The sequence below is a fragment of the Taudactylus pleione genome, unplaced genomic scaffold (assembly GCF_031769625.1).
Source record: "Taudactylus pleione unplaced genomic scaffold, aTauple2 ptg000086l, whole genome shotgun sequence".
NCBI lineage: Eukaryota > Metazoa > Chordata > Amphibia > Anura > Myobatrachidae > Taudactylus > Taudactylus pleione.
Window position 1 is genome coordinate 18618846 of NW_028284488.1, and position 19771 is coordinate 18638616.

At 36.9% G+C, this 19771-nt stretch overlaps 1 protein-coding gene across 16 annotated transcripts in view; it reads left to right on the plus strand.

Annotated features, from left to right (window-relative positions):
- The window catches only part of CELF2 (CUGBP Elav-like family member 2), a 499219-nt gene that overhangs the window by 406158 nt on the left and 73290 nt on the right, over window positions 1-19771 (plus strand). For all 16 annotated transcript variants that reach the window (XM_088468734.1, XM_088468733.1, XM_088468735.1 and 13 more), the window contains 2 exons: window positions 8017-8175; window positions 10304-10367. In XM_088468734.1, coding sequence (XP_088324860.1) covers window positions 8017-8175; window positions 10304-10367 — 223 coding nt within the window. The remainder of the gene's footprint in view (window positions 1-8016; window positions 8176-10303; window positions 10368-19771) is intronic.

Genomic DNA, 19771 nt, shown 5'->3' on the forward strand with positions numbered 1-19771 from the left:
CACTGGGGCAGGGACTGGTGTGAATGGCCAAATATTCTCTCTGTAAAGCGCTGCGGAATATGTGTGCACTATATAAATAACTGGTAATAAATAAATAAGTGAGTTCCAGCACCTCTAATCATAGTAAAAAAGCAATGAGTAGTAGTAATACCAGCTAACATCCACAGTAGTAAAAAGCATCTGCCATAGCTAAGATTGCTTCTGCTCTATTATGACCCCCCTCCCCTTTGAGAAGTGGAGAAATGTCAAATACAAGTTCAGACACCATAGTTTGCAGAAAGGCTTTTAAAGTTTAGGATTACATTAAATTGTGAAAAGTAATGGTAATGAAACCTTCAGAGAATAACCATATATTTACAAACCTAACATACAATTCTTTCATTATACAAAGTATTTCATCCATTGGGAGTCTCCCGGAATGTGCCAGCTCAGGAACCCTTTCATATATTCCTAATCTCCACAACTTTCATCTTACTTTACAATCAAATGGAGAAAAAACTTCTCTTTTGCCAAATTGCACATAAATTGCAAGTATTTTGCATTTCATAATTAATGCACCAATCCTTCCAAGTATGTCCAGGTCTGCCCACAAAAAGCACCATCTTGTTCCATTGCATCATAAAAACTGGCGCAAGGCCCACAGCTGCCTATTCATGACATCACACTGACACCTTTATGCCTTATGTGCCACCCAACTTATTTATAAATGACCCATTGACTCGTTATTAAATGTGTCTACCATCTGGATAAGTTAGACATTTTCAGGAAAATGATATTATATTACTTACATTTCATGTCCCACATACTAACTAACTGCCTGAGACTTCTAACAAGCACACCCTCAGGCCCACCAGTATATTTTGTTAAGACGCTTAATGCAGCCTTGATATTACAGTAATACCTAATATGTACTGGTCCCTTAAAAAATTCTGGTACTACCCCGAGATGGATTGCAGTCAATATCCCGACCATGGGAATTCTGCATTTAGAATGCCGGTACCGGAATCCCGACATTTGTCAGAATCCCGGCATCCCGACCAATGGAATCCTGAATTTAAGTAGCGGGGCTGGGGGGAGGGTTAGCGTTAGTGTTAGGCACTAGGGGGAGGGTTAGGGTCTCAGGAGGGGGAGGTAAGGGTCAAGCACTGGGGAGGGTTAGAGTAGGGAGAAGGGGAAGGTTAGAATACAGACCGACAAGTGTCGGTATTCTAAACCTGTTAAGATGCTGGCATCGGCATTCTGACCGCCGGGATCCCGAGTGTCGGCATCCGGTACCCAACCCCCTAAAATTGTTACCCATGCTGAAATTGGAGTTACAGTTACAATACAATTTGTTTGAGATCCAGCCTATTAAAGTGCCTGTCTGCTACAGTGCCTTTAACTATTTGATCTGCTTTAAAAGCAGACATTGCATATGGCAGACTGTAGGGGATGAACAATCATAATCAAGATCTAGAAAGAATGTTGGTTTTATAAAATATTATCCACTTTGTTATTCGGCACTAAATAAAATGGCATTATGATATAACTAATTATGCTGTGTAAATGATACACGCCACCCCCCCCCCCCCACCCTCCTCTTTTAAAAAAAATAATAATTTACTCTGTAGAAATGCAGAATGACGTTTTATTTTCTCCAGAATTTTCTGCCTGGTATCCATTGGAGATCAGGAAGTACAGTACACAGACTGGCTAACAGGGAATTAATTAAATGTGTTTACTTGTGGCATTTTTGTAATGTGAGGCACTAATTAGTATTGATAATTGCTGTGACTAATACAGAACTTGTAACCCCTTGGAGTCCAGCAATTTCCCATTAAAAGTGCTTTGTGTCCAAAGCATGCCTGAAAAATACTTAGCCTGTCATTTATCTCGGTGGCAGGTTTGCTTCTTCAGATAATGATGTGCACTTAACTGTGATTTTAACCCTAGTGGTACTTGTATAGAGCTCATGCAGGACTAATGTTGTTTTCTAAGTAGTCTCCACCTTATGACACTGGACAACTATTCCTTTCTACATATACCGCAGAATATAGCAAAATTAATGAATAGATATGATATAATCTCTACCCAAAGCAAAATAACGAATTAATTTGATTTAAAAGATGAATTTCAATTTGAACCAATACAAAACATACACAACAGTGTATATTGTTGTATGGGAATGCAAATTACATTTACTTTTTAATTAGTCATCTATCCACAGTATATCATGTCTACACTGATCAGCCATAACATTAAAACTACCTTCCTAATATTTATAGATTATTAGGTTAGGACACTGTCTGAAAAATTAGATTGTGTACAGTATACACACTAGGTAAGGAAAACATATATAGTTTATTCAATTAGAATTCACATAGAAAATATCTATTTTTGTAGCTTATACAGTTCTGTACCTAAAATAATGTCATTGTTAAAGATAACTGTAAACATGTAAATTGAAAGTTTATATTTGAAATATTAAAATTTTAGCTTTATATCCTGTCCAATGTGTGTTGATGATAATTCCGTATAAGAAATCCCAGACTTTTTACGGGAGTTCTACTTTCATCTAATTGAAGATTGATTAGTCTTGTTATCAACAACATAGTAGAAACAAGCTATTGAATAGCTGGTAAAATATGTATGGTGTCTTGTACAGCTAAAGCATTGAACACAAATCAGAAAAGGATTGCGACACTTCACACTGTGGTTGAAAGCATAATTCTTTCACACGGAACATTAAATTAATATGGTCTCACTTTAATCATTCTAACAGGTCTGTTAGTGTGACACAAAGCATGCGATGTGACTAAAGATGGAAGTTGCTTAATCATCCATTTCTCTCTCGGACCATAGATACTCAGTGGCTTCTGGCTGTGTGATACCATTATTACAGAATTAAATAGTCGGTATTCCTTTCATATAGTTTATCATATATTTTATATCACAATAGTCTGTGCAGGTCATTCTATTATACATACTCTATTATAAATTGTATTAATATTGAGCGCACAAAGGCTGTCAGTGTCAACTATGAAGGCATTCTTTGAAATGTTTAATTTTAATTTACAATAACATAATATATATTTCATGAAACAATGGTACAATGAAGGAAAAACAGACTTTGTAAAGAAGGGGGAGGGTTCGTAGATGTGCGCTATATATATATATATATATATATATATATATAAATAAACTATATAAAATGTGTGCGTGTCCACATTTATAAGAAGATGCAGCAGCAGGTCTTGATTCACAGCATAATGGTCTATGGATAGAGAGCACAGCCAAAATGATTAAATTAAAAGTATCCCATTATATATATATATATATATATATATATATATAAATAAACTATATAAAATGTGTGCGTGTCCACATTTATAAGAAGATGCAGCAGCAGGTCTTGATTCACAGCATAATGGTCTATGGATAGAGAGCACAGCCAAAATGATTAAATTAAAAGTATCCCATTATATAGCCCGCACGCCCTCCCCATACCCCTGAGAATCCATCACAGTTAAAAAAAACAGTCCGTCCAATGGGGAGTTTTTGGATGCGCCCACTATAACACTGTACACCTACAATTGAATTAAACTTAACCTCTGTAATAGCGGTGCACAAATTCTTCATAGTTGGGACCTCACTCTCAGTGCATCATTGTATTGGAAACCTTAGCTGTCCACTTGCCATTGTCTCAGGAGGTGGCTCCCAAAAATATGTACTGCACATCTGTCAAATGGTCCAACTGAAATATAATTTACTGTATAGTTTGTCAATATTAAAAAAAAAAAAAAAAACATTGGCACATTCTGTACAATGCACACAGACATCTAGGGCCAAATGTAATAGGTGAGAGATTAGAAAATCAGAGAAAACTGTCACATTTTTAAACTCAGCCAATGTAATAAAGTCACAGAACAGGCACATGCATGTTTTTCAGACTCAAAAAACTCTCAAGATTTAAACTCTCATCCAGGTGTTTCCTGTTTTGAAAATATAACTCGATCAATGTATTAGTGTGAGAGTTTTACTGCCAAACTCACATTTTCTACTAGTCATAAATCATAACTATTAAAATTGCATTTATTACTAAAATTATGTCATTTTTCTACTTTTATGTACAGTATTAAGGGATACATGTGGGCTGATTGTGGGTGTGTCCAATGCCATATGGAAATGTACACCCCCTACACTAAGCAGTGGTCACACCTCTTCTGTTTCTACCAGTAGTTTTTCTCATCCTCAGGCCCATGTAGCCCTTAATCTGGCCCTGGATAAAATATTGTCCTTGGGGAACAGAAAAATATCTAATTCTACCAGAATCAGAACAGTTCATAGCTGGTCTCAATTGGAAATTCTAGAGAGGCCCCTTTTTGTGCCCTGTGTCTGCCCTGAAAACTGAATGAGAGCATCTTATCAGCACGTCTGATATATGCACTCACTGCTCAGATGGGGTGCAGGGGACTTAGACTAGAGCAAAATGGAGTTGTAGGCCCCTAAGCTCTGAGACTGATAGTGGCTGTACCCCATACACCAACTGTAATACTACTAGTGAATTACTTAAACTGTAGACCTAAATATAAATATATATATATATATATATATATAATACTGTGCAAAACTTTTAGGCATGTGTGGAAAAAATACTGCAAAGTAAGAATACTTTCAAAAATAGAAGTGTTAATAGACAGACACATTCAATTACCAAAACTTTATACACTGGTAAACAAATTAAGTGAAATAAAATAGTGCAAACCCGGGTCCGCAACACCAACTCCCATATTTAAACTATATAGCATTAAGGGAGATCGGGAGGTTTTGCTTACTAACACGTGTCTCATACCAAAGTGTATGTCAAAAACAATTCCACACCTGGTCTTTGAGTGTTTGAGGTAATGTGTCTATGTAGCTTTCCCACATTTCGAAAAGCTTCTCTGTGAATTTTTCATTTTGTAGCGAGGCTTTTAGCCATTCCATCCGGAAAATATTAAAAAAAAATTCCCATAAATAAGGCAAGTGTAGGAGCTGTGGGTTGTAGCCATACTTGCAAAATACACTTTTTTGCTACTGCCGATACAATAATTAGTAGTTTTCTAACCCCTTATGCCATTCTAGTACCTATAGGTGTGATACCGAATATTGCCCATTCAGGTGTTAGGGGTCAACAATTAATAGTTTTTTTTATCAATTAACAAAATGCAAAGTGAATGAAAGGAAGAGAAATCTAAATCAGATCAATATGTGGTGTGACCACCCATTGCCTTCAAAATAGCATTAATTCTTCTAGATACACTTGCACAAAGTCAGGGATTTTGTAGGATTATAGTCAGGTAAATGATTAACCAATCATACCAAACAGGTAATAATGATCATCATTTTTATATGTACTGTAGGTTGAAACACAGTCATTAACTGAAACAGAAACAGCTGTGTAGGATACTTAAAACTGGGTGAGGAACAGCCAAACTCTGCTACAAAGGTGGGGTAGTGGAAGACAGTTTCATGTCACAGGTCACACACCATGGCAAGACTGAGCACAGCAACAAGACACAAAAAACAAGGTACAGTAGTTATACCTTATCTCCCAGGAAAGATTTCAAAACAGTCTGGAGTTTCAAGATGTTATGTTCAAGCTTTTTTGAAGAGGCACAAAGAAAGAGGCAAGGTTGAGGACCGTAGATGCAGTGGTCAGCCAAGGAAAATTAGTGCATCAGATGAAAGACGTGCTTACTTCCCATCGCAATCAAAAGATGTCAAGCAGTACCATCAGCTCAGAACTGGCAGAAACCAGTGGGACCCAGATACACCCATCTACTGCTCGGAGAAGTCTGGCCAGAAGTGGTGAAGAATTGTGGGCATAAAGCCAAACCTTCAACATGGAAACAAAGCCAAGTGACTCAACTATGCACAAAAACATAGGAACTGGGGTGCAGAAAAATGGCAGCAGGGGTTCTGGATTGATAAGTCAACATTTTAAATATTTGTCTGTAACAGAAGGCAGTTTGTTCACCGAAGATCTGGAGAACAGTACAATAATCAGTGTCTGCAGGTAACAGTGAAGTATGGTGGAGGTACCATGCAAGTTTGGGGCTGCATTTCAGCAAATGGAGTTGGGGATTTGGTCAGGATTAATGGTGTCCTCAATGCTCAGAAATACAGGCAGGTACTTATCCATCATGCAAAACAATCAGGGAGGTATCTGATTGGTTTCAAATGTATTCTGCAGCAGGACAACAACCCCAAACCTACAGCCAATGTCATTAAGAACTATCTTCAGCGTAAAGAAGAACAAGGAGTACTGGAAGTGATAATATGGCCCCCACAGTGCCCTGATCTCAACATCATCGAGTCTATCAGGGATTACATGAAGAGACAGAAGGATTTGAGCAAACCTACATCCACAAAATATCTGAGCTTAGTTCTCCAAGATGTTTGGAACAATCACCCTGCCGAGTTCCTTCAAAAACTTTGTGCAAGTGTACCTAGAAGAATGCTGTTTTGAAGACAAAGGGTGGTCACACCAAATATTGATTTGATTTAGATTTTGCTTCTGTTCATTCACTTTGCATTTTGCTAATTGATAAAAATAAACTATTAACACTTCTATTTTTTAAAGCACTCTTACTTTGCACCATTTTTTCCACACCCAAAGAATACATACAATTCTTCTTTTTCCGACCCCATTATGTTCATTTTAATTTTTATTGCGTCAAAAGTATGTTCCAAAAAGCCCTATGTAAGATAGAAATACGGCGTAATAATAACAACACACTTTTCAGATATAAAGCATCTGCTAGGTATGGTTCTTCTATTTTTCATTTCTGCTAAACATATTTCATTCAACAACAAAAAAAACCACTTTCTCATATCATTACAATTTTGATAATGGCTTCTGCTTTTGAAATTCACAAACTTGTGAAATACGGAGTAGGCACAGAAGGATGAATAAGATGGGTATACAATGAAGAAATTGTTTTTATGCATTGCATTGAAAAGGAGCTTCCAGAAATGAAATGTCAGGTCGCAGTCAAGATAGCAAGGCAAACTGCATTGTATTTCAATTTCATATATTTACGATTATTTATTTTGCTTCTTTCTAGAAAAACCCCATCTGTCTTTTATAAAACCACAAGATAAACCTCTCTTGTAACTGATTGTGCTACATAATTGCTGAATTTGATATCAAGCCGTTATACAGGAGAATAGAAATTCACAGCATATCATTTACTTATACAATTGGAATTATTATTTACCTCCAATTACGTAACAATGTGTCGTTTTGGCAAGTCAGAAGTATTAGCTTAAAAGTGTATTTGCTGAAACTGCAAGTGATATTTACCTAATTCACCCTCCTAATAATCTGTGGTGGTCAGTGGAAGAAGAAGCAAATACACTTAATTATTGAAGTACACCCAGTGGGCTGCAAGAACATTTGTGTGAACATTCTCTTATATACTTTTTATAATATTTTCCTTAATCAGAATAGGATTTTTTCTGCAAGGGTTAAATGTATTTCATGTCATAAATTACCCTTCATATGTGTAATGTTCTTGAGCCCCAACCAGTCCCAATTTTCCTATGGGTTTTTCACAGTTTTTGAGACTTGAGCTAAAGGAGTAAGTAATATTGGGCTCTGATTTCTATCATTTTAGTATATTTGACATGAAAGAAACACAGGTAGGCTTTCATGGCATATAAAAACAATATTATGTCAAAGGGAGACTTTGATTTTCTGTTCAAAACCAGTACAGTACTCATCATGCAGCTTGCATTACTTATAGCTTAGTTATTATATCTGTAATTTAAAATTGCACAATTGGTTTTAAATTGTTATAAAATAACTTAGTTATGTGTATAACATTTAGCATGCATACTATTTCTACTAGATAACCTGCAATGCTACTGCAATTAAATGTAGTCGTACAGAATCCAGTAAGTAAAAAGAAACAATATGCAACTAGTGGCAGTCATGATTTGAATGGTGTAGCTGTTGTTATATAGCTTTTGTTATGGTCTATCCCATTCTAGGGGTGTTCTTCACCAATAGTGGTGAAGTTTGCCGATACCCAGAAAGACAAGGAACAGAGACGTCTACAGCAGCAGTTAGCACAACAAATGCAACAGCTTAATACTGCCACATGGGGGAACCTCACTGGACTTGGAGGGCTTACACCACAGTACTTAGCAGTAAGTAAATGTCTTTGCCTGTAAAATTAGATGACATTTTAGTATCAAATGAAGAGACACAAGTTGATTCCAAGAATATTTGAAATAAAGAAAACAATCATGGAATATTGTGACTAAGGAGAGTATTGTGTTTATACTGCATGTGTATATGTATATATATATATATATATATATATATATACTAGCAGATGTATATGATGTCACCCAAGTAGATTTTTACTGTTTCAATTTCCTGTTCACCTCTCTAGGAACACATTAATCCTTCAACGCTATAGTAATGCCTCACTGATATAGAAACACATCAACACTGATATAGAAACACATTAATCTCCATCACCTGTGTACTAACACATTACATTCCCTCACCTCTGTAGTAACACATTATCCTCGCTCTCCTCTGTAGTAGCACATTTCCATCTCTCGCCCGATTTGCAACACATTCAACATTCCCCTCCCTCACCTGTGTAGAAATACAATCCGTCCCTCACACTTGTAATAACACATTACCCTCACTCACACCTGTAGTAACATAATCCCCTCAGTCACCTCTGGAATAACACATTCCCCTCCCTCACCTCTGTAGTAACACATTACCCCTGCTCATCCCTGTAGTAACACATTCCCTTACCCCACCTCTGTGGTAACACATTACTCCTGCTAACCACTGTAGTAACATAATCCCAACCCTCTCCACGTAGTAACACATTTGACATTCCCCTCCTTCACCTGTGTGGTAACACATTCCCCTCCCTCTTCTGTGTAGTAACACATTCCTATCCCTCATCTGTATAGTAACACATTCCCCTCTCATTGCTGTAGTAACACATTTTCCTCTCTCACCTCTGTAGTAACACATTCCCTTTGTTCCCTCACTAATGAAATAGAGGAGACACACCAACTGCCAGTGATATTTGGCAGCACTTGGGATGACAGTTCGTGTTTAAATACTGAACTGTGCTACAACCACGATGAGAAGTCAGGCAGGACATTGCACAGGGGGAGGAAACATTTTAGCCCTTTTCACCTCATTAGGAGTCAAATTTTGAAAAATCCCTTCTTAGTTGGCACCTACGTCATGGAAGGAATATACTCCCCAAATTTCATGTTTCTAGGTCCAGAGGTTTGGGCTGGGTGTTGATGAGTCAGTGAGTCAGGACATTTGATTTTATATAGATAGATAGTTAGTTCTGCAGTGGGGGCGTCATGCATCTGCACATTCCTTATATTATTTCTTGTCCATTCCCAACACAGGTGACCATGTATAATTGGCAGTGGTTTATTTAAGCATGAAGAGGGTACAGGGGGGAGTTAGTAAGCTGTCCAGAGCATTATCAAAGTTTCTAAAAGAAACTGTTCATGGGGAATAGCTAGAATATATAGGACAAATTGTACATTTATTTTCAAAGATGTATTAATGGATTAAAAGGTAATTTCTACCTGTTGATAATTATTCTGCAGTACTCCAAGTAATAATGAAGGAAAGATTAGAACAGCTGAATAGCATGTATGCTTAACAACTAGTTTTCTGCAACACTGACATTTAATGAGTAATTAGTATTTAACTCAAGGGGCCTTCAGGTTTATTAGTGCAAATCATAGTTAATGCTTGTTCAGTATTCACATAAGAGCTTTCCCTCAGTTAAACTTTATCACAAGTACTCATATAAACATGCCTCTGTATGTCCCACTCCATGAAAACAGAAGCCCAGACACCAGTATATTACTGTAAAAGAAACACATTTCAGGAAGAAGAAAAAGATTAGAATATTCTTTGAAGATGAGTTATGGTAACTACAATACTACAGAGGGCTTCAATTAGTCGCGCTGTGTCGGTTTAAATGTATTTAACACCTGGCTGTTAAAAAGACTAAATTGATTAATTGTTTTTAAAGCAGTCATTTTATTGAGTCCCCCCAGTGTGTGCTCCTTTCTTTGCAGAGATTAGACATTGATATAGATTTACAGCTTCGACCCAGGGGACATCCTGTCCATCCGTGAGCAAAAAGTCTTTAAGAAACTGAATATATGAAGAAGGGGGAAAAACCTGTGTGCGACAATGCATATCAAGCAGCCAATTTGTCTCATTGTAGGTGCCTCATTTTTTGATTTCTTCTTCTTTTATGTACAGCTCCTGCAGCAAGCCACCTCCTCTAGTAACCTGGGTGCATTTAGCGGTATTCAGCAAATGGCTGGTAAGTGAAGAAAAAAGCATTTAATTTTAGCCAATTATGCTCTATTTTCTCTGGCTCTTAAGTTCTTTGGCACTAATGATGTTCTGTTAAAAAGGGACACCCCTCTGTTAAATTCTCAATTGAAACACTTGCTCTCTTAGAAATGGAAAATTGAACCAACTGCTCAGAGGTTGAACAAGTAGTTTATCCTGCATTAGTCACCCGCCATTTGTCCTAAGCAACCAATTGTAAAAGGCAGGAGAGCTTTTAGTCCCTGCAGCTGCATCATATTCTAATAATGGTGACGACAAAACAACCACAGGACCTCAGTTTAACTTCTATGGAGATTGCAATGTCCTGGCAACCAATTCTGTGTCAACGCAGGCATTTTACAGAAAGCAGTGAACGCTGGGAAGGAAAATGTTCTGACCTTCTTTGGCAAAAAACTAAAATTACAGGCATTGAGTCGATACAGGATTAAAATACATCTTAAACCCTTGCAGAATGGACTAGTTGCACAGGAAGCCCAGACAACAAAATTACACAACGCACACATTCATTTTCTTTCCTTATTTTCAACCCCCAAAATGAAATTATCTTTTGTTATCCAAAAATCAAAGCTATATTTGAAAGGCTGCAAGTTGAAGAATTTTCCTGTAATGAGCTCTGCCTGTAGTTGCTGATGTGTAGTGATTAGTAAAAGGTCATTCCTACTGTGTGACCTTCCATGCTGATATTTTAACTTAACATGGAGCTGCAGCAGGCAGGACGTGCGGTAAATCAGAGCTTGGATGCCCATTATGCCTGCCGTGAGAAACCGCAAGAAAGCTTTCTCTTTGTTTGATGCAAAAGCAAAACAATTTGGAGCATTAATGTGGCTGTATTTTATTTTAATCATAACCCCCACTGCATCAATAAATATGTAATCTGCACAAACAAGTACAAAATGTCCCTTTTTCTTCCTATTCTGGACTGGCAGTATTCTGCCTACTTAATATTTCAAGCTACTGTAGGTCTAGCCCTTTATGTATGTACAGTATCTTACTCCTTTACCCTGGCTATGCAGGCATTTTAAATGCTTTTCTATCATGTTTTACACTTTGGATAGTAATTTATTTCCCATGCTTCGAAATATTTACTGTTAAAAAATAGGGACATTTTTAATGCAAGCTTGAATTAACTTGATATGCGGTTGTCTGAGCCCTGGTAGGAAAAGAAGGTAAGTTGTTGACTTGGAGACAGTCATATTGTAGTCATAGAAAATATTTATATTGTATGTGAAATTAATCTATATTACAGATACACTATTCAGCCATGTTAACATATTGACAAGGATCCCGACATTGTATTGCTCATCAAAATTGTTGGTGTAAGCCGCCCTGAGGGTGTGATATGACTTGTGCAGTTTTTAGAACATTGATTGATAGGTCTGTGTTCAGGTGTCACTGCCTTTAAACAGCACAAATCAGTGTTACATTAAAATTAACATCCGTCGTTCTATTTAGTGATGAGAGGAAATCTGCTGTTGTGTGAGCCTGTCTTGTTTTCTATGGTTGGAGGGGGCCAGAGGGAGAATTGGAGAGAGCACAAACCAGTCTCACTGTGGTATTCAGTGCTGCTTTGTTGAATGGTGATATCTCCTGCTTTCGGCTGTTGCCAAATAGCCCTGTTACTGCAGATTGCTTTAGTCATGCGGAAACAGTTGTTTCCACATGTTTTCATGCTTGATAAATACGCCCCAATGCAAGTGCAAGTAATTCAGAATTGAATATGGCACAAGCTACTTTAAATGTAGGCTATAAAATCTGTACATTAGACTCTTAAATAAGTAGTATCACAAATTTTGTTATGACAACAGACATGTATAAAGAAGTGAGAAAGAACTGTATAGAGCCATGATCAATGCCACTGGCCAATGGTTGGACATGAGTGTGTTCATTAAGTTATGTCAAACATTTAATGCTGTATAAGATGCTACTGATACAGTGCAAGAAGGGCAGCTAATGGGATCTGAACAGATCACGCATCAGAATATCTGTTGCAATGTCTGCAAATTATAAAGTGATGTCAACATCTGCAGCTTTGTTAGCTTGTTCTGTCCACTGACACTGTACAAGATGCTGAAATATTTTACACTGTGCAAGACGGAGAACGCACAAACCAATCTACAGTACATACTGTAATGACATAAGTCTTTTCAAAATTGTTACCAACCATCTACTGAGCATGTCCTATTTAAGGAATAGGTGCAAGGAGATACTGTGGCTAACCAGTCTGACTGATGTAATATCTCTCCACCAAATGGTATCAGACATTTGCTGCTACAATATGCAAGCATGCTCTAACAGCATATAATTAACAGGAAAAACCTGGACAGCAGCTACAGCTCAAACAAAAGTGGTGTAGATTGGAATAATATGGAATGTGGTACAAGCTTCAATAAAACTGTTAGGGTCTGGAAGGCCAGTGAATGGCCACATTGTATTATTAGTCTTTTAAAACAACCAAACAGAGGCGCTGAAGCATTGACGTTATTGGAAGCATGTACTGTAACTGGCCTTTGAGATCTGGCATTGTGAAGCTCAGGTAGGATATAGAGGATCAGAGGAGAAGTAACTTTGAAAGCCATAGAGCTACTGTGTTGGCATGCTATGGAGAGAGCAGAGCCGAAGATGAACCAAAGAGCTATATGTGTGTTGGGACGCTGTCCATTTGCCATGAAAAAACCAAGGAATTTGCCTAGACTCATTGTGATTGGCAGTAATCCAGCTCCTTCAGGCACACGTTTGTGGTCTAGTTGTACAGAATTTAGGGATACCCAAGTGTCTTTTTGGAACATTGATAAATTATGAGTTATAGTTAAATTATAACAATATATACATGCAATAGGCATGCAAAAGTTATAACACAACTCTGTGTAATGGGAGGGATGGTACTTTAGAGTTTCCAACCTTCACTTATAAACTGGTATATTTTGCTTACTGTTATTGTTCACACTGTAAAATGCAATTTGTGTTTATATTATGATTAGTTAGAAGAGTATAGTATAATGCAGGCAGGATAAGCATAGTGTTTCCTTTAAAGACCAGTAGTCCATGATGTACTAAATTAATAACACTTAACATTTAAATTATTTGTTTATTTATGCACATCAAACATCAGTATGAGAACTCAATATAAATAAGTGTGTTTTAGAAATTACATTCAATACTTGCAAAACAACTAATATATAGTTGTCCATTGCAAGAGGTTGGTTTTTTAAATGTGCATGACTGTTTTCTAATGGGAGCTTCCTGTTTGTGGCAAGAGTTTATCACTTGAGGGTTTCTCATCTGTGCGTTTTATTGTCTTCTAGATTCTAACTTCAGTTCCAATAAGACTTTCAATATTTTTACTGGTACAAGTCTCTCCCCACAGATATTCTGTGATCAGTTGGTACAGCAACTCATTATTGCACAGGCATCTATGAGTAATCTAAACCTGCTGCCTGACAATATAAACTGGCCTGGAGATGTAAAGATCACAGAATTATTTTCTCATCTTAACACCTGCTGGCTGTTGATTTTTTTTTCTTATTTTTTCATATTTACTTTTAATCTAATATATGAGTAAAGATAGACCGTAAGACCTGAGAATGCAGAAAGCATGTTAACATTTTCCGTGGCCGATGACACTTAATACTAGTGTAAAGTCTGAAACATTTTTTTTTTTTTTTGCTTTTTCGTTCTATACTGCACATAGAGAAACATATACCCCAGCAGATATAAGGCACACACTAAAAATAAATTAAATATACTGTATAATAAACAACAATGCCATAAAACAATAACCATTTAGGGGTCACCAAATACAGTTAGTATCAAAAGAAAAAAAAGCACAACTGTTACATAATATGAGACCATGATTTGGATATAGAAATTAAAATACATTTTGTACAAAGTAAGTAGCAGAGTTGGCAATACAGGACTTTGAGAAAACTCTTATACGATATTATTGGCAACACTGTCAGGAATAGTGTTCTATCTTTAGTTGACTTTTCAGTGTAATGTCAATATTTATTTTAGCCTACAACATATGATTGAGTGAATTAAAACAGTGGCTTTCATTACCTAAAGTAATTTTATAAAATGATTCTCCTTATTACTTTCTTAATGAACAGTCACTTGAGCTGTCATTAGTCTTTAGAATAATGTCTTCCACTGTACCAACTCTACCTCAAAGTGTAAAACATCTAATTTATTTGTTAAGATTGTGTTAATAAAATCCAATCAAGAGAAGAGAAAATTGCACTCACTTTATCAAAAGAAAAACTCAATTTCAAATGTATTCTATTAGGTGAACACATACTGGTCATTATTCGCTAGTCGATTTGACCGTAATTCCCACTGCTGTCCACAGTTGTTAACAAGAGAAAAGAGTAACATCTGCTTTTTCCTCATATAGAATAAGGCTCTGTGCAGTGTTTGCTTGATGTTTTATTTAACACCTGTTGTGCTGTTTGCTTCAGGTTTGCAGCTGGGAGCTGTGATAATAAAGCACAAGTAGTATATATGCGTCTCACTTGCAGGTGAACATAGGTTAACAAGGGCAATACATAACTTCTGTCTCTACAGCATCTTCTGTACATTATTCTCACAGCTTTTACCATTTGTGTTGCTTATGTCAAATCACTGAGTGAGAGAACTATGATTACTAGATAAGAGCAAAATGATCAACACTGTAGCATATTCTGTATTTGACTAGAGTTTGTATGTTTTTTGCTGGCAGACTTTTGGCCTTAAGTGTTCAAAGTCGTTCCCCAACCATACAAAACAGCAGAATACATTGACCATCCTAATCCCATCACTGTTTATAGACTACAAATTTTTCAAAATGTGAATTCACCGGCTGCATTCCTGCAAGGTGTTTTTTTATTTATTTTATTTTTGCATACTGTTTACAACAGGGCTTCTAACTGGATACCCGAGGGCAGGAAGCTGCACCGAAATGCTTTCTAATGTCCCGAGATTCCCAGACAAACCCCTAGGTCTTGTGGCATGATGTTATTTTATAATGCTGGGAGCGCACAAATGTATTTGGCCCTTCTTTTGTAAATACTTGAACTGTAATGGTTTACATGATTGTTTAGTTTTTACAAGCTAATAATACTATTCCAGTGGATGACAACATGATTCCTTTCAGGGACCTTGCATAAGAGGGTCCTATCACGTGGTCAACATATTTCACCTTTATAACTAAGATGAGGCCAGGGCATCAGAATAAATTGTCCATGCAGGCGGAACAGTAGGCTAGCGTATGGATGGCCAATCAAGCTCATGATTTGATATCACCATCCAATCATGGATTCATTTGATACATAGATTGTGTGAATGCACTGTGCTCACGTATGTTAAGATTACGGAGTAGACAGGGGTAATTGCTCTGGTCGGGAGGGTGCATGTAGCATTTTTCTTACAACTACTCTATATGCTGACACAATGAAGTAATATGTCTAATGGTACCTGACATTACAGAGATTTGATTGTGCCAACATTGTTTTTGAATTTAGAATTTAGAATTGCACTGTCTCATGTTATATGTTGTTTGTACCGGTATTTACCAGTTTTATGCTATATATGGATTACCATTGTTTTACATATTAAATTCCTTTTTATTTCATTTATTTTGTGATTTTGTGTATTACATACTATATAGTTGATATGAGAAGCGCCAGAGGTTTTGATTTCTATGTGCCAACATTGTCCCTAAAATAATAATTATATATGTCTAGTAAACTAGATACATTTTAAGTCAATCACATGACATGATCCAAATTAAAATATACTGTTAATAAAGTAATGTATTGCGGTGCATACTAAAGTAGATAATTAAACTTGTAATTAAATAGTATGGCTTTTACTATGTATTGTGTATTAGACATAAACAAATATTATGTATTTGTACAAGCAATGATTCTTTACTGCTATATTACTATTTAGGAAAGACCACGCAATGTTTTCAAAACCAATATCATGTACTGCATACATGTACCTTTTACATTGAAGATGGTATGCATTCATATAAGCATGCCTTATAACTGACAATACGTTTTACACACTAACTTATTCAAGAATGAACTTATATTGTATATTTTTATATTTTAAATCCAAAAATGAATAATTACTGCTTCTCAATTATTGATTGACAGGTATTAAATCATTATCTATATGATAGATATATAATAGATAGATATATGTAGTAGAGATATAAATGAAAAAGAGAAAAACACACGACTCTACAGAAAGAAACAATAACACAGTCTGCTAATGTCTATATATCATTGTATATGGAGAAAAGAATAATTGTCAATTTGATAATTATTTTCCTGTTTGACTGAGCACGTCTGTAAAGGGCAGCCTCTAACATGGAGAAATGCACATATCGTACTTGTAAACAGTTCCTTATTTTCATAGAGCTGCATCTGTGACTGTACAGACTCACTCCAAAATGTTTCTGTGAATGTGCTAATAGGTCTTGTGAGAATGTTTTTATAACCACCCATCTGTCACTTTTTAACAGGCCTGATTGGCAAGCACTCCTAACAACTGACATCTGTTTGAGCTTATTGATATGCAGATTTATGATAATGGCTATGAACAATAAGATAAAAAATACCTAAGGTGAATGTTAAATTTCTGCCATACCAACCCTAAAGAAACTAATATAAATTAAGAAGCTAATTGATCTCCTAGTTTAAATTGATCTTGAATAAAGTGAAAAATAATAATAATTCAGGCATACAAACATTTAAACACAACCAACAGCATATATGTAATATCTACTAATGCAGTACACTTATGGTGCATACACACAGTACGATTAAAATGCACGTTATGAATGATAGCGATATCGATCATATCGTTATCGTTCATATCGTGCATTTTTCAGTGCCTCCAACCCACCAACGACCTGCGATGCGCGGGCACGTATGGACAATAAAGATATCAACCATTGACCGTGAATGCAGGCCAACCTGGTCGATATCGACCATATTTACAACGATCGCGGGTCGTTGGCCGTTGTTGGTGGGTTGGTGGTGTGCTGGATGATCGATATCGATCATCCAGCACACCCGGGAGATCGTTCAACGATATCGTTATCGTTGACGATTGATGAGTGTGTATGCACCATTAGTGTTCCTAATGTGCACAATATCAATTCTGAACATATATAATTTATACACACTGGTAGTTAGAAAACATGTAAACCATTGTTAAAACACACAATAGATGCATTGAGATAATTTTATTAAAATCTGTTACATTTGTAGCATTTTCTAATAAAATTTAATTGTAATTGTTTACTGAAAGCTGGTGGCATTGCATTGGGTATATTAAAGTGGCTACCTGAAAATGTGAGCCTAGGCCAAACCTTAGGAGCCTCTGTACATAAAATAAAATAGTATAAAAGTGTCAATGCACTGATCGTACGCTGCATCTGCATTCCTTACATCAACATGAAAAAATGGAAAGCATTTGCAGGATGTAGACTACATGTAGGATAGATTTATATTAAATATTTATATTAAAATAAACACTTTATAAATCAGTTTAGATGCATTAAATCCCTTGCAGAAAATACAAATGATGAACAAGGCAGCAAGAAAGACCAAACATCATATGCTTGTTGGAAAAGATGCAATATTGCAGGATTACAATAAGATACCAAGTAATGCTGTGTTTATTTTTCTTATATATTACATTTTTAGACAAGAAAAGATAATATGTAGATTTAAGTGTAAACGTGGGTGGAAAAATAGATAAAGGAGTGAGGAGTGTTGTTAATCTTCGCTAAAATATAGGACCCGTTCTGCTCATCATACAGGACCCATTCTGCTCATCATACAGGACCCATTCTGCTCATCATACAGGTCCCATTCTGCTCATCATGCAGGACCCGTTCTGCTCATCATACAGGTCCCGTTCTGCTCATCATGCAGGACTCGTTCTGCTCATCATACAGGTCCCATTCTGCTCATCATGCAGGACCCGTTCTGCTCATCATACAGGACCCATTCTGCTCATCATACAGGTCCCATTCTGCTCATCATGCAGGACCCGTTCTGCTCATCATACAGGTCCCGTTCTGCTCATCATGCAGGACCCATTCTGCTCATCATGCAGGACCCATTCTGCTCATCATACAGGTCCTGTTCTGCTCATCTTGCAGGACCCATTCTGCTCATCATACAGGACCCGTTCTGCTCATCATGCAGGACCCGTTCTGCTCATCATGCAGGACCCATTCTGCTCATCATACAGGACCCATTCTGCTCATCATACAGGTCCCATTCTGCTCATCATGCAGGACTTGTTCTGCTCATCATAAAGGACCCGTTATGCTCATCATGCAGAACTCTTTCTACTCTTGTGCTGAACGGGTCCTGCAGGATCGCTTTTTACATAAAGTAGCCCATGGGTTACAATAGCGAACGCCACCTGGAGATAACATTAGCTACTGGGGCCAAGCGGTCTGGAGCTTGATAAATTAAGCAAAAAAGCAGCACCCTTAGAAACCTATCTGGTGCAGTCCCCTATACATGCATTCCAGGAAATACTTAATATTTCCTGGATATCACCCGAAAATATGAATTGATAAACAGGGCCCTAAGTGGAATTATGTAAAGAATACACCTTTCAAGTGTCCTAAAATTTTTTGTAAGTAGTCAGTAAATTTATTGGAAAATTAATTTAGTCGGCGCAGGGAAGGAAAAGTTTAGGTAACAGAATGTATTAATAATTTTTTGGAAATGTGTTTTTTTAATACAGTAAAAAAATCTTACTGTTTTCATAATAGACATGGGCCTGTTCCATGGGGACAGGGACTGATGTGATCATTTTGCATTGTATATAATAATAATGCTATACATAAGATATATATATAGATAAGATAAGATAAGATATATAGTTGTAAAAGCCCCCAGTGATGGTGCGAAACGCGTGAGCGTTTTGGACCCTTGAATACAATCTGTGACACCTACTCGTTTGGCGCTATTGCCTGGAACTCCGGAGAGATGGACGTGCACTACACTGCTCGATGTGAACTGTTTGCAAGGTTGAGGCTGAGACTGTATCACCGCTTACTAAAGGACATAATAACCTGACAGGTACTAATTGGAAAGTCTCCTGTTGGAGTGATTGTACCTCCCTCCCTCTTTTTTCTCTCCCCCGATCAGCTAAGAAGGGGTCTGTGGATCTCCCGAAGTGGAGACCTAATTACCATTTGCACATGTCCCATGTTAGGGAGGTATTCCATCAGGCATCTATATCTAAATTGATTGCGGCTGCAGTCTATTAAACTGAGAGACTCTATATATTTAAAAAGAAGGACATCTGAATATCCATAAATCATCACGAGTTGTGTGTGTAAATAACCGCTATTGTTAT